Consider the following 14,543-nt stretch of genomic DNA (forward strand, 5'->3'; position numbering starts at 1 on the left):
CTACACTTCAGCCTGGGCAACAGAATGAAACCCTTTCAAAAAGAAAAAAGAAAAGATTTTATTTTAAATAGTAATTAGAGTGGTTTGTGTTATTTTGATTGTGAGTATTTTAATGAGCGAGCATACAGTCAGCCAGCCCTCCATATCGACGAGTTCCATATCCACAGATTCAACCAACTGTGGATAAGAAAATATTTGAAAAAATTTACAATAATAAAAAACAAATGAAAAATAATACAATACAATAGCTATTTGCATAGCATAAGTAATCTAAAGATGATTTACAGTATACAAGAAGGTATAGGTTATATGCAAATATTACACTGTTTTATATAAGGAAATTGAGCAACTGCAGATTTTGGTATCCTTGGGATGGGGTGGATCCTGGAACCAATCATCTACAACTGCCGAGGTTTATTGACTGAGACAGTGATGACACAACAGCATTTCATTTGTAAATTTTTACTTCTGTTTAAGCCAAAGTACTCTTTTTTTTTTTTTGCCTTAGTTAAAGGAAAAATATTTGGGACATAGACATTTATTTCTATTATTTGAAAAACTTCTGGCCAAAATTTAGAAGCTAAAAGGTTAAGTATTTTAAATTTGATGCTTTTGAAGGTCTTGCTGCAGTTCATCAACTCTTCAGTGATTTTGGTCTAATGGATTATATCGTGGAGTTCTTTCAGGAACATTGTTACCCAGTCTCTATTATGAACTCCAGAATGGTGTAACAGCTTCTCAAATGCTTAAGGTTTTTTCAGGAAATTAGGTTACAGCCAGAACAAGCCCAACAATCTCACCTCTGTACCTTTGTGCCCCTTCAGGGCAAACCATAGTCTTAACAGCTGCTAGAATTTTCTAGGGAAGGCTTTTTGAAAATTCTAATTTAATTTGGATTCCATAATACAGCTTGGATATGCCACAGGTTCTCTGGAACACAGTCTTGACTCAAATTCCTGAGTACCATTTTTTAGAATTTTTTTTCTTTTTTTATAACTGTCTTGATCAAGTTATAAAATTCCTGAGTACTCTGAGATAGTTATCATTAGCCAGTTTGTACTATGCAATCTATAGTAACTGCTTTGCAGTAAACCACATAAATTATCCTGTGAGAAATTAAAAATGTTTTTTCTTTTCCCCCTTCTCTTCCTCTTCCCTTTCCCTGAACTGTATAGAAGATCCTAAAAACCTCTGTATTCTAGCCAGGGATGGTGACGTGTACCTTTAGTCCTAGCTACTCAGAAGACTGAGACAGAAGGATCACGTTAGCCCTGGAATTTGAGGTTGCAGTGAGCTATGATTGTGTCACTGCACTCCAGCCTAGGTGACAGAGCAAGACCTGTGTCTAAAATAAATAAAAATTTGAAACAAAAACCAAATCTGTGTTCAATTACTGGTTTTCAAAGTCACATACATACTCATTTGACTTTATTCTTACATGAATCCCTTGAAGTTGTACTATCTTCATTTTTGCAGGTAAGAGGAAATGACTTGTTCAGGATTACACAAATCCACAGTAGTAGGACTAAGGTTCGTTCAGCCCTAGGTATACAGAATTAGTACTTGAACCCAGGTCTTCTGACTCTAAGTTCTATGCTCTTAATAGACTTTGCTACTTGTACAATAAAATGGAATAGCATGTGGAATTGCACCCTGTTTACAAGGTAAGATTTATCCTTGTAATCTTATCAGCAAAACCTAAGCATTTGTGGCAGACTACTCTTGTTTAATATCTATTATGTGAACTTTTAAAGCTATAGTGGGTTTTAGTTTTGCTTTGGCAGGAAGAACGATATGAAAGATCTGTAAATTAATTATTTTTTTAAAAAATATTTGCAGTGTGGAGCGTTATGATCCAAGTAAGGACTCCTGGGAGATGGTTGCATCCATGGCAGATAAAAGGATTCACTTTGGCGTGGGTGTCATGCTAGGCTTTATTTTTGTGGTGGGTGGACATAATGGAGTCTCACATTTGTCAAGCATTGAAAGATATGATCCTCATCAAAATCAGTGGACTGTGTGTAGACCGATGAAAGAACCTAGAACAGGTAATAATAATTTATTAATTTCTAAACATATAAGGTAGTTTTTTCTATAATGATGTGATTGGAGTAATAGTTCCTTGGAATATAACAGCAGGGATGTTACTTGTCCAGAAAAAGAAAAAAAAAAACTCGTATGTGGTAAACTTGAAAGACAATTAGGTAGACAAAATTATATAGATTTCTTTATTGTGACTTGTATATGCCAATGTGCAGATTATTGTTTCTCAGACTTGGTGAATGCATTTTGGGAAATGCTTGTGCTAGAATGTATACTTATAGAAGTTATTTTTGTCCATATATCTGAGGTCATCTTTTCACTTGTTACATATATACAATCCTTGGATTGTTCTGTTTTGTTTTCTATTGTATATCAGGAATCTGTATGTTCACTTTCAAATGTTCTTCCCCAAGGAGTATAGTTGATCAAAAAGGGTTGCATTTCAGAGTTCCTAGAAAAAAAAAAACCACACAAATCTACCTTTGTGGTTCAGGAGAAATTGTTATCTTTGAACTTAAACTCATCAGATCATTTTACGGGAAAGATTTTAAATGGAAATGCTTTCGGGAGCACTCCTCATGCAGGTTGGCTATCCTGTCCAAAATGCTTAGGACCAGAAGTGTTTCAGATTTTGGATTTGGGATTTTGGAATATTTGCATTATACTTACCAGGTTGAACATGCCAAGTTCAAAAATCTAAAGTGTAAAATGCTTAAGTGAACAGTTCCTTTGAGCAACAAAAAGTTTCAGATGTTGGGCCGGGCACGGTGGCTCACACCTATAATCCTAGAACTTTGGGAGGCCAAGGTGGGAGGATCACTTGAGATCAGGAGTTTGAGACCAGCCTGGACAACATGGTGAAACCCTGTCTGTACTAAAAAGACAAAATTAGCCTCGAATGTGGCACATGCCATAGTGTCAGCTAATCAGGAGGCTGAGGCATGAGAATCGCTTGAACTGAGGTCATGCCACTGCACCCTAGCCTGGGAGATAGAGCAAGACTCTATCTCAAAAAAAAAAGTTTCAGATGTTGGAACACTTTGGATTTCATATTTTTGGATATTGGATATTCAACCTGTATTTATGATGAAAGAAACTCTTGAAACAAACATGCAAGAGAAACTGAAAGGACAAACTGAAATGAGCTATTTTAGTGTTTACTATAATTTGTGTGTTTGGTATCCTTGAGAGGGAAAGTCATAGAAACAATGAGAATTTAAAAATTTGGGGTAAACTGTTTCTTTTTAGAATGATATCTGATAATATCTAAAGTAGAATTTTTAGAAGCATAAATTCTTTAATATATTTGAAATCTTTCAATGTATTTGAAAACCTCATAAAATGATTCTTCTAGAATGAAATGAAATATAAAGAAAAAAGGAAGAAAGCCTATGGAAAGACAGACTCCATTTTCCTGTAGTGAAGGGAATGGAAGAGTAGGATTAGAGAGGAAAGGTAAAGGAAGATTTCAACTCTTAACTTGATTTTATTTTCATTTTTAGGCAGGGTCCTACTCTGTTGAGCCAGACAGGAGTACAGTGAAACAGTCATAGCTCACTGCAGCCTCAAATTTTTGGCCTCCAGTGATCCTCCCACCCCAGTAACTCTTACTTTTATTTTAAGGATTGTGTTTTTCCAGCAAACACATATTGCTACAGTGGGCCCCCATACCCACAGGGATATGTTCCAAGACCCCCAGTGGACTGAAACTGCAGATAATACCAAACACAATATATGTAATGTTCTTTCCTATACATATGTATTTATGGCAAAATTTAGTTTGTGAATTAGGCACAGTGAGAGATTAACAACAATAACAGAATAGAACAATTGTAGCAATGTACTGTAATAAAAGTTATGTGGATGTGGTCTCCCTCAAAGTATCTTACTGTACGTTACTCCCTACTTTCTAGTCATGGTTGACTGCAGGAAAGCGTAGAAAGCAAAAACTCAGATAAGAGGACTGCTGTATATTGCTTGTATAATTAATAACTGTTAAAATGTATTTTAAGAAAACATTAAAATACAAATTTATTTTTAGTCAGAAAAAGTCTACTTCATGGTTAACATGTTTCTTTCTTCTTTTTGTCAACCTTTCCTAGGAGTTGGTGCTGCTGTAATCGATAACTACCTTTACGTAGTCGGTGGTCACTCAGGGTCTTCCTATCTGAATACAGTGCAGAAATACGATCCTATCTCAGATACATGGCTGGATGCAGCTGGCATGATATACTGTCGCTGCAACTTTGGGTTAACTGCACTTTGACAAGTGTGAACTCTTGGAAATAGTATGGTGGTGAAATTTGTACTGCATGAACGGATGGCCCAGTTTTCTGAAACCCACAAGCTGCATTGCTTTCTTTTTAACTTGAAGTAGCATGAAGACTCCAAGTTTTGCTGGGTACTTTTAATTGACAAGTAGTTTTGGTTGCTCTTGATTACACAGTAAACCGATAATTAAAAAGAAAAAATAAGTAAAGACCTTGCCAATTGAATTGTGCACTTCCCCCTAAGACTGAGATATACTAGTTTTATATTCATAAGTGTCCGTGTAGAGAAAACGCTGCTTTTTTTTTTTCTTTTTTTTTTAAATTTTAGCTCTTTTTCCCTGATACCATGATTTGCTAGGATGAGCAATGCTTTAGGTGCTGGAGTATATTGAGTGAATGAGCAGAGTGCTGATATTGCTTCTGAGATGTAAATTCCTATGCTTCACATTTTTTATTTGTTTTAAAAGAAATAAAGGGCTGCTTTTTATTTTGGTACTTTTAAGGGTTGTAAATAACATGCCATAGGGAGTCATCTGAATACTCTTCCTGCTAAATGGTTTTAGGGTTAGGGATGTAATAAATTTTTAAGAGAATTGCTTTTATTATCATGATGTTTGGGGCCCTATTTTAGGAAGTCAGATAAATTTGCTGTTGATGCCTTTTGTATTTATGGGCAGGTTAACATTGGATGAATTTAATTACCTATCTATGCTATGGTTAGCATGGATAGGAGTTAAGTATATCAGTTGTTTCAGTTTTTCTTCAGTAGTACAGCAGGCCTCCCAGTGCTGATGTATATATTTGAGCAGTGTTTAGTACCATTCTTAGTGCATATTAATTTTTTTCATATATCCTTAAAATAATTTTAGTTTTTTAAGATCTTTGCTTTTTCAAAGTGTTCAGATTTTTAAAAAATGGTGCTAATTGTAGGATTTATAACAAGGCTATAACTGATGTCCTTTTGGATGTTCAGTATGAGATATGCATGACATGTTTTGATAGTCTTTTGCATTTTTAATGGCTTGATTCATTTGTGCTTATTAAAAATGTTAGCGATTACACTAATGTTAACATCCAAAAATCATCAAAATGGCCTGTTATGCTTTAAATGGTTTCTGAATAGTGATATAAAGAAAGTTACACTTTTGATCTTCTTTCTTCTTATGCTAGATATTACATGTCCTTCTTGAAAACAGAAATATATGCATTAAATATAAAGCACTAGGCAGTCATGTATTACTTTGTACATTTCTTTAGGTAACTGAATATTTTAATGTTATTGAGGAAAACTGGAACTCAATGTTTACTTGAGTAATGGTTCTAAGTTGAGTTCTACTTTGATTAAAGAAACGATCTTTTAAAGCAAAATTGTTTGCTGTAGCCAGTGACAGCTTATTTAAAGGAAGTGGTTAACTTATTTTATTTTAGCATGTTTTATTAAATGTCTGTTAGTCTTAAATACATTCACTTGCATTCTATTATGATGGTTGGTACTTGTATTTTGGTACTGTAGTCATTTGGTTTTCTTTTCCTTGATTTTTTTTTAACCTGTCTGCAATCTGCTTATAAAGTTTCTGCAAGACCAATGTATAATTTTTCCTAAGAAAAAAATTCATACTATATTCTTAAGTGCCATAATGTTCTAGACTATTGTTAAGAAGCCATTTGTAATGATAAAACATAGGTTCATTTGTTAGTATATATGTTTATTTCTTGAATACTATAGCTGGGCAATTTACAGTTCTTTGTTCTTCCATAAACTACCAGTTGTAGATTTAAATATATACTACGAAACTATGTAAAATCATTTTTAATCGTAAATGTATCATGCTTTATGAATATTTGCACAGATTATAAAACCTTGCAAGTGATTTTTAGTCTCTTCTAATTTAGAACTCAACAGGAGCAACTAATACAATTGATAGTCTGAGTATTTTCTATGTTGCTTGTCTGAATAACATAATAATATAGAGCAATAACTTTTTCATTGATTTGAATAAATCTATTACATAGAAATAGGTGCACTATTGTGGTTGGCCCAGATTTTATTTGAAGAAAAGCAATTTAAAATAGATTCATCACATATTTAGTTTTAAATCCCCAATTTCATTTTCTTTGTTTATATCAATCTAATTACTAAATATATCCTATTATGCTATTTTTAATCCCCTATTCCCTAAAGATAAGGGAATTTGAAAGACTGTGGAAAATGATTTTAATTATAAACACATCTATTCTATACATTGTATTTTAATAATGTTTTACTCATGTAACATCTCCACTGTCAAATTATTGTATAATCATTTGATAAATTAGATAAAAAACATATACTGGTCATTGTTTTTGAAAAATCTAAATTTCATCTTGAGGAAGACTAAATATGAAACACCTTGGGCAGTAGTAGGAGCCATACACCAGTGAACAGATCATGAAAATCTGTGAAGGGAAGAGAAGAAATGTTCAAAATTTATAGGTATATTTCTTTTAGAATTGCTTAACCTACTGTACTACTCATAACAACCAGAGCTACTAATCTGTCCTGACAACTAATATGTTTACATTAGAGCCTTCTTTTACAAATTTGTGAGAAGTTTCATTATGAACACTGCTGACAAATTGTTAATTTAAAGCCACATGTTTCTAATGTTAAAAAGAATAAAAATATTTGGTTATAAATCCTCCAGATTAAAAGTATTAGAAATAATTACGCATATTCAGGCAAGAAAAGAAAAGCTATTTAAGATTTCCCAGAAATATTTTGGAAAAGAGCAGTACTGGGAAATAGAAATTAATATAATCAGTTGCAAAATAATTGCCTCCTGTAATTATAATGAGTTAATCTTTTAGTCATCTTTGGCTATTCAGTATTCATTGGATATTGTAATAGAATGTAAGTGGCTTTTAATGTAGCTCCAAGGATATTTACAAATTCCATGTTATTGCTATTATTAAATATGAGTGAATATTAAAATACAGGAAGTGGTATCAAGTGATAGGAAAATGACATTAGGTTATGAAATTTTATTTAGATAATCTGACATGTGGAGGGTTTACTTTATGTATGAGATATTCTATTAGATGCTGTGGAAGCTACAGAGATAAGTAAGATACACTCCTTTTCTTTCAAAGAGAGTAAAATATAGTGGGAGAGACCCTAATAGCTATTATGTTGAAGGATGAATCTAATTCCTTATCTCTGATGTCATAAGAAGTGATTAGAGACCTAGTTTATGCATAAGCAATTTCTTAGTGTCCAATTAGGTTTTATTGGCATGAAAAAGAAATATTTAAAAATGTAATATTTATGGAACTCCAAATCTCCTAGAATTGGATCATGTATTTTCTAGTAGGAAAACTATAGAAAATTAAAAAATATGTATTTCCTATAGTATCAAGGCTCTGGCTGACATTGAGAGAAATATATGTGTATGTGTTTATTTTCAGTTTTGGTGTTGGATTCCTGGTATTGTCACCTAAGTGCTCATTTTCAGGAAAATCAGATTCTACAATAAACACTTACTGCTTAAAGTTCAGTAAACTTGTGATAACCTCATAACCTCTGTAGTCTAAAAGTTAATAAATTATAAGATGTCAGATGTCAAGTTAACATCCAGTTCTATTTCTTAACCTTTTTTTCCCCTTTGTAAACAGCACTTTAATTAGACATGATTTAATTAGATAACAATTATTCTATGGCTGGATATGTACTGGATTTTCACTTACAGTACATTGATTTGGTGTTGATGCACATTCAGAAAGAGTGAGGAATACAATACATTTTTAATACAATAGGTTTACAAATTTTCCTACTGGTGTGACTATGGAGTCAAAAATCCAGTTTACATCTCTGCAGAGAGAAAAATTGTTATCAGTATGTCTTTTATAGTGTTCATCTTTAACTAGAGATAATTTATTGTTGATTTTGTCAAGTTATCATGTGTAAGTCCCATTTATTTTAAAATACTAAGCAAAAAGTTCCAAGTTTGCCTTAAAATACAAGTGAAATTAAAGAACTGGATGATAATGCCTATATTTTTGCCTTATGAATTGTGCTGTGTATAATAAACCAGCAGCGGTTTTGATTTTAACAGGATTCTGAAATTTTGTAGCTGTAGAGTACTAATATTTGTACTCTCTTGCAAAGAATGTGATCTAGTTGTGGATTATGTTAGTTTAAATGTTTTTTGTATATGTATTTTACCTCTGAACATGTACTTTTTTAGCATCAGGGTTTTATTTTATTTATGTTTACATAGTAAAGTGGCATTTAAGTAGTTGAGAGTTGTATTCTTTTTTTATTTTAAAGGTTATTTGTGTCTATTATTGTGGTAATGTTCTGTAATGATTATGGTTAAATTTCATTTAATGTAAAATGTTTAAATAAAAATGAAAAATCTACTTTGTGTATGTCGTAATTGTGAACTGAACCAAACTAACTTAGTCATGCTCAACTCTTAGGTAATTTTTTGCATAGATAGGTAGTAGCCATAGACTAGCCACTCCTTTACATCCTCTTTATCAGGTTACAGTAAAAACACGTCTTAGGCCAAATTCTGCCACACATTCAAACGTTTGCATTCATAAGTAAACGTCTTACGAATTTTCAAGGAAACATAAGTATAACAGGAGCAAAAGAGTTCAGTAAGCCCATTGCAGTCCCAGATTTCTGTCTTTTTAGAATCTCTACTCTACCCAGCCTTTTAAGAAAGGTTTAGTCCGGGGGAGGTGGCTCATGCCTGTAATCCCAGCACTTTGGGAGGCTGAAGCGAGCAGATCACTTGAGGTCAGGATTTCGAAAGCAGCCTAGCCAACATGTCGAAATTCCGTCTCTAATAAAAATTCAAAAATTAGCCAGGCTTCGTGGTGCGCCCCTGTAGTTCCAGGTACTCAGGAGGCTGAGGCTGCAGACGGCTTAACCCAGGAGGCAGAGGTTGCAGTGAGCCGAGATCGCGCCATTGCACTCCAGCCTCGACAACAGAGCTCCGGCCTGGACTCCAGCCTGGCCAAAAAAAAAAAAAAAAAAAAAAAAAAAAAGTAGATTAATACTTTTAAAGCCAAAAAAAGTTCAGGTATTGTTTTCGCTCCAGGTCCTTTACATTCTTTGCCGTGGAGCTCCTGCCACCTAGTGTTTTTGAAGAATACTGCAGGAGTTGGGAATCAGCCTTTTTCCTTCAAGTCCAGCGGACAGCATATTTACCAAGTGTTCAAAGAAGGCCAGGCCGGCCGTGGTGGCTCACTCCTGTATAATCCCAGCACTTTTTAACGCCGAGGCAGGCGGATCAACTGGAGGCCAGGATTTCGAGACCAGCTTGGCCAACATGGTGAAAGCCCATCTCTACTAAAACACAAAAAAATTAGTCGGCCATGGTGGAGCGCCCCTGTATTCCCAGCTACTCAGAAGGCTTGGGCTGAGGAATTGCTTGAGTCTGAGAATTGATTGAGCCCAGGAGGTGGAGGTTGCAGTGAACTGAGATTGCACCACTGCACTGCAGCCTGGGCCACAGAGCAAGACTATTACTACCACTACTACTACTACTACTACTACTACTACTACTAAAGAAGGCCCATCCCAAGTGACCCTCTCACTTTCCTCACATATCTTCCCTTTTATCAGAAAGAGAGAAAAAAAATGAGATTAATGTGTGTGGATGACTTTAGCTATGACACATTTTCAAAAAATTTTTGAAGGTGTTTGAAAATCTTTTGTTTTTAAATTTAAGGCTTATAGCATTCTAGCAGAAATAATGGCAGTTAGGCTTTGTGGGTAGAGGTAGAGGAAATAGTACTTTATAATTGTTTTGGAAATCACAAGCTGAACAATCTGCAGTCTTTTTCCTTTACAGACCTCCTCCAGGAACGGTAGGCAGCAGCTGTGAAAGACCTGATTCAAAAACGTCTCAGCAGTTGTTTACAGAGGTGTTCCTCCTGCGTGCCCTTCAAAGCCCCAGGTACTTGCCATAGTACTTCCCTTTATACCATCATCATTGCTTTACTCATTTTTCTCCCTCTCTAAGCATGTATACACTTTCAGGGCAGAAAGCATATCTAATTCAACTAGCAAATAGTAGGTACTCAGTAAGTATACATTAAATGAATGCTGCAGAGAAAATATGTCTGATATTACCTTGTTCTAGCTTGGAGCCTCAAAATCAAACAGCTTGCTTGGGAAAGGATTTTCCTTGCTTGCTGGCCATTTTCTCCATTTTCACAAAGCCTTAACATGACCTCTGTTTTTTGGTTTTTTTTGAGACGAAGTCTGGCTCTTATCCCTCAGGCTGGAGAGCAATGGCACCATCTCGGCTCACTGCAACCTCCGCCTCCCGGTTCAAGTGATTCTCTTGCTTCAGCCTCCCAAGTAGCTGGGATTACAGGCACCTGTCACCATGCCCAGCTAATTTTTGTATTTTTAGTAGAGACGGAGTTTCACCATATTGGCCAGGCTGGTCTCAAACTCCTGACCTCAGGTGATCCGCCTGCCTCAGCCTCCCAAAGTGCTGGGATTATGGCATGAGCCACTGTGCTTGGTCTCTTCTTAACCTGAGCACAGGTCAGCTCTCCTGTGTATTTTGTCCTTCCCCTCTCCCTTCCTCTCCACTGCCATGAACTTCTCATACGTTGGGTATGCAGAGATACTTATTGTATCTGCTTCCCTCATCTTCAAAAAACTCCCTCAGATTTTGTCCACCCTACCCTTCAAGCCAATTATGTTGAGTATATTTTAATCTTTGTTATACCGCTGTGTTAGATGAATAGGAAAACAGAAAGTCTATTTGGTTGTATCTATTTAGGGACAATTTATACCATCCTGGTCTTGTTTCCAGACTTCAGCACCTGGGATATTATGATTGAGATGTAGGCAAAGGAGTGAAATGAATGATATCCTTTGTAAAACAAAAGAATGAGTTATTGAAGGTTTAAGAAGACAAATATTTCTGAAGGCAAGTGTCCAGATGGAAAGAAATGACTCAACAGGTGACCACAGCTGTTTGCTTGAGTCTTACTTTCCTCTTGGAGTTTTCTCATGTTGACTATCTGTATCATCACTATGTTGTCCTCTAGGAGTATATACTTCTGCCTTCCAAGCCCTAACTCCTTGGTTCTTGGTTCTCTTCAGTACTGTAGAGCCATGCTAGACCTTCTATGCCCAGACCGGCTCAGTCGTAGAGACCCCAACCCAGTGGCGCTGAAGGAATTAAGAAACAGACTTAAGAAGGAATTAAGAAACAGAGTGCAAAGTGGGAATTAGGGGGCTGAGAGCATTCTGAGTTGAGAGCCCAGAGCAGACTCTGATCCATCTATTTATTCTTTGTGAACAAGTGATTTTTTTTTTTTTTTAGACGGGGTTTCACCATGTTGGCCAGGCTGATTTTGAACTCCAGACCTCAAGTGATCCACCCGCCTCGGCCTCCCAAAGTGCTGGGATTACAGGCGTGAGCCACCGCGCCCAGCCACACAAGTGATTATTTTTAACAAGCAGGTATTCTGGTTTTTTTCATAGAATAAAGATAAACTAGGCAGGCAGCTAGTGCCTGTTCACTACTAATTAAAGATAAACTAGAAAGCATTCTTTATGAGGGAGCAATGGGGGCAAAGTCACATATCCTGTGTTTTAAGAACTGGTTTAACTAGGGCATGATACCTAAATATTGTTTACTGTTTTAGAATGCCCTGAGCAGTTTCCCACCTGGGAATGGCTCAGTGGTCCTTTCCGTCGTTCTTAGTAAACAATATAATCCATCACACACATCAAGATTTGTTCTCATCATTTCCAAAAAGTCTTTACCAATGTGAGGCAATCATTGCATTATCCAATGATAATTGTATAAATTATGGATGGAAGAAATGATGGTGGAGAAGTTATGGATGATCTTTATTTTCTTCTTCAAACTTCTTTTGTATTACTGATTTACATATCATTTTATATTCATATTATGAAATGAGTCTTTATAAAATTCAAAGAAAGGCTGGGCACAGTGGCTCACGCTTGTAATCCCAGCACTTTGGGAGGCCTAAGCAGGTGGCTCACCTGAGGTCAGGATTCGAGACCAGCCTGGCCAACATGGTGAAACCCTGTGTCTATGAAAAATACAAAAATTAGCCAGGCTTTGTGGCACATGCCTGTAATCCAGCTATTTAGGATGCTGAGGCAGGAGAATTGGTTGCACCTGGGAGGCGGAGGTTGCAGTGAGCCAAGATCATGCCCCTGTACTCCAGCCTGGGCAACAGAGCAAAATTCCATCTCAAAAATAAATAAATAAATAAATAAAATAAAATTCAAAGTTAAAACAAGTAATGAAAATCCATCCAAATATATAAATAGCAAGTTGCTGATTCTACTATGGCTAACTTGTCTAGACAGTGAATTTGCTCTCAAAGCTCCTGTTGCATTCCATATCCTTTTGAGGTTCCTGCCAAAGCAGCTCACCTTTTTGTTTTTTAGCAATATTCCTTCTGATACCTTGCAGAAGATCTTATTGAGAAAACAGTGGATGAACTATGGAACTGATTGCTCATTTGAGGGTAAATCTAATGGACAGCCTCAGCCTATAAATAAATTATCTAGCTACAAATGGCTTTTTACTAACTTCCTTCTCCTCAACTTCCAAGGGATAGAATAAAAGGCAGTTTTCTCCCCAGGATCAAATTAAATTTGAGGTTAAAGGAGTGTCTTAGTCCATTTGTGCTGCTATAACAAAACATCTGAGATTCCATAATTTATAGAGAACAGAAACTTATTTCTTACAGTTCTAGAAGTTGGAAAAATTAAGATGGAGGTGCCAGCATCTGATGTGGGCTTTCTTGCTGCATCATCACATCTTCTGGAGGCAGAAGAGCAGAAGGGCCAAATTCAGTCTCTCAAGCTTATTTCTGACTGGGCTCATGTCTATAATCCCAGCAGTTTGGGAGGCTGAGGCAGGAGGATTGCTTGAGCTCAGTTTGACACCAGCCTGGGAAACATAGAGAGACCCTGTCTCTACAAAAAAATTAGCCACGTGTGGTGGTGCACGCAATTTGGGAGGTTGAGATGGGAGGATAACTTAAGCCCAGCAGGTTGAGGCTGCAGTGAGCCATGATTGTACCATGGCACTCCAGCCTGGGTGACTCAGTGAAACCCTGTCTCAAAAAAAAAAAAAAAAAATAAGTCCATTTATAAGGGCAACTCATCTCACTCATAAGGGCAAAGCCCTCATGACTTAATCACCTCGCAAAAGCCTTCAGCTCTCAGTACTACCACCACAGGGATTAAGTTCAATGTAAATTTTGAAAGGGACACCATCATTCAAACCACAGCAAGAAGGCTGTCCAGGTGACCAGAGTGAAGTTTGGGCCAGTAAGGTAGGATGTAGGAACCACTGAATAGTAGGACACTGAATTTAAGACCTTTGTATAAATGTCTCAGTAAGATAAACTTTTTTTTTTTTTGAAATGGAATCTTGCTCTGTCACCCAGGCTGGAGTGCAGTGGTACGATCTTAGCTCACTGCAACCTCTGCCTCCAGGGTTCAAGTGATTCTCCTGCCTTAGCCTTCCGAGTCGCTGGGATTACAGGTGCCTGCCACCACGAATTTTTGTATTTTTAGGAGGGACAGCGTTTCACCATGTTGGTCTGGCTGGTCTCGAACTCCTGACCTCGTGATCTGCCTGCCTTGGCCTCCCAAACTCCTGACCTCGTGATCTGCCTGCTGGGATTACAGGGGTGAGCCATGCCTGACAATAAGATGAACTTTTAAAGCAATCCAATTTAAGGCAGAAGAATTTGGTGCTGATTGTAAATGCTAGGGCATCGACAAAGGAAAAGGAGAAAAATTTAAAAATTTAAATGTTTGCTTTGGCTGTCATTTATTAACATTAATTAGTCATTTTACATGAACTTACCCTTTCTGCCTTATAGTTCATTACAATTATTTTCTAATAATTAAACATCACTCAATCATTATAAAACTGAATTTTTCATATGCTCAACATGTAGTTATTTATTTTTTTCTTATTTTGGACACAGGTCTCGCTCCATTGCCCAGGCTGCGCCAGTGATCTCTGCTCACTGGAACCTCCGCCTCTTAGGCTCAAGCCATCCTCCCACCTCAGCTTCCTGAGTAATTGGCACTATAGGAAACAGGTGAACACCACCACACCCGACTGATTTTTGTATTTTTAGGAGAGACAGGGTCTCCCTGTGTTGCCCAGGGAACTCCTGAATTCAAGTGATCCTCTCACTTCAGCCTCCCAAAGT

The 14,543-nt window shown here is 36.6% G+C and overlaps 1 protein-coding gene across 7 annotated transcripts in view; it reads left to right on the top strand.

Moving 5' to 3' along the window:
• Nucleotides 1–8,711, top strand: part of KLHL28 (kelch like family member 28) — a 41,024-nt gene extending 32,313 nt beyond the window's left edge. For all 7 annotated transcript variants that reach the window (XM_074394003.1, XM_074394002.1, XM_074394001.1 and 4 more), the window contains 2 exons: nt 1,840–2,048; nt 4,146–8,711. In XM_074394003.1, the coding sequence (XP_074250104.1) occupies nt 1,840–2,048; nt 4,146–4,309 (373 nt within the window). In that variant the 3' untranslated portion in view covers nt 4,310–8,711. The remainder of the gene's footprint in view (nt 1–1,839; nt 2,049–4,145) is intronic.
• The last annotated feature ends 5,832 nt before the right edge of the window (nt 8,712–14,543 follow it).

Source organism: Saimiri boliviensis, chromosome 2 (genome assembly GCF_048565385.1).
Source record: "Saimiri boliviensis isolate mSaiBol1 chromosome 2, mSaiBol1.pri, whole genome shotgun sequence".
NCBI lineage: Eukaryota > Metazoa > Chordata > Mammalia > Primates > Cebidae > Saimiri > Saimiri boliviensis.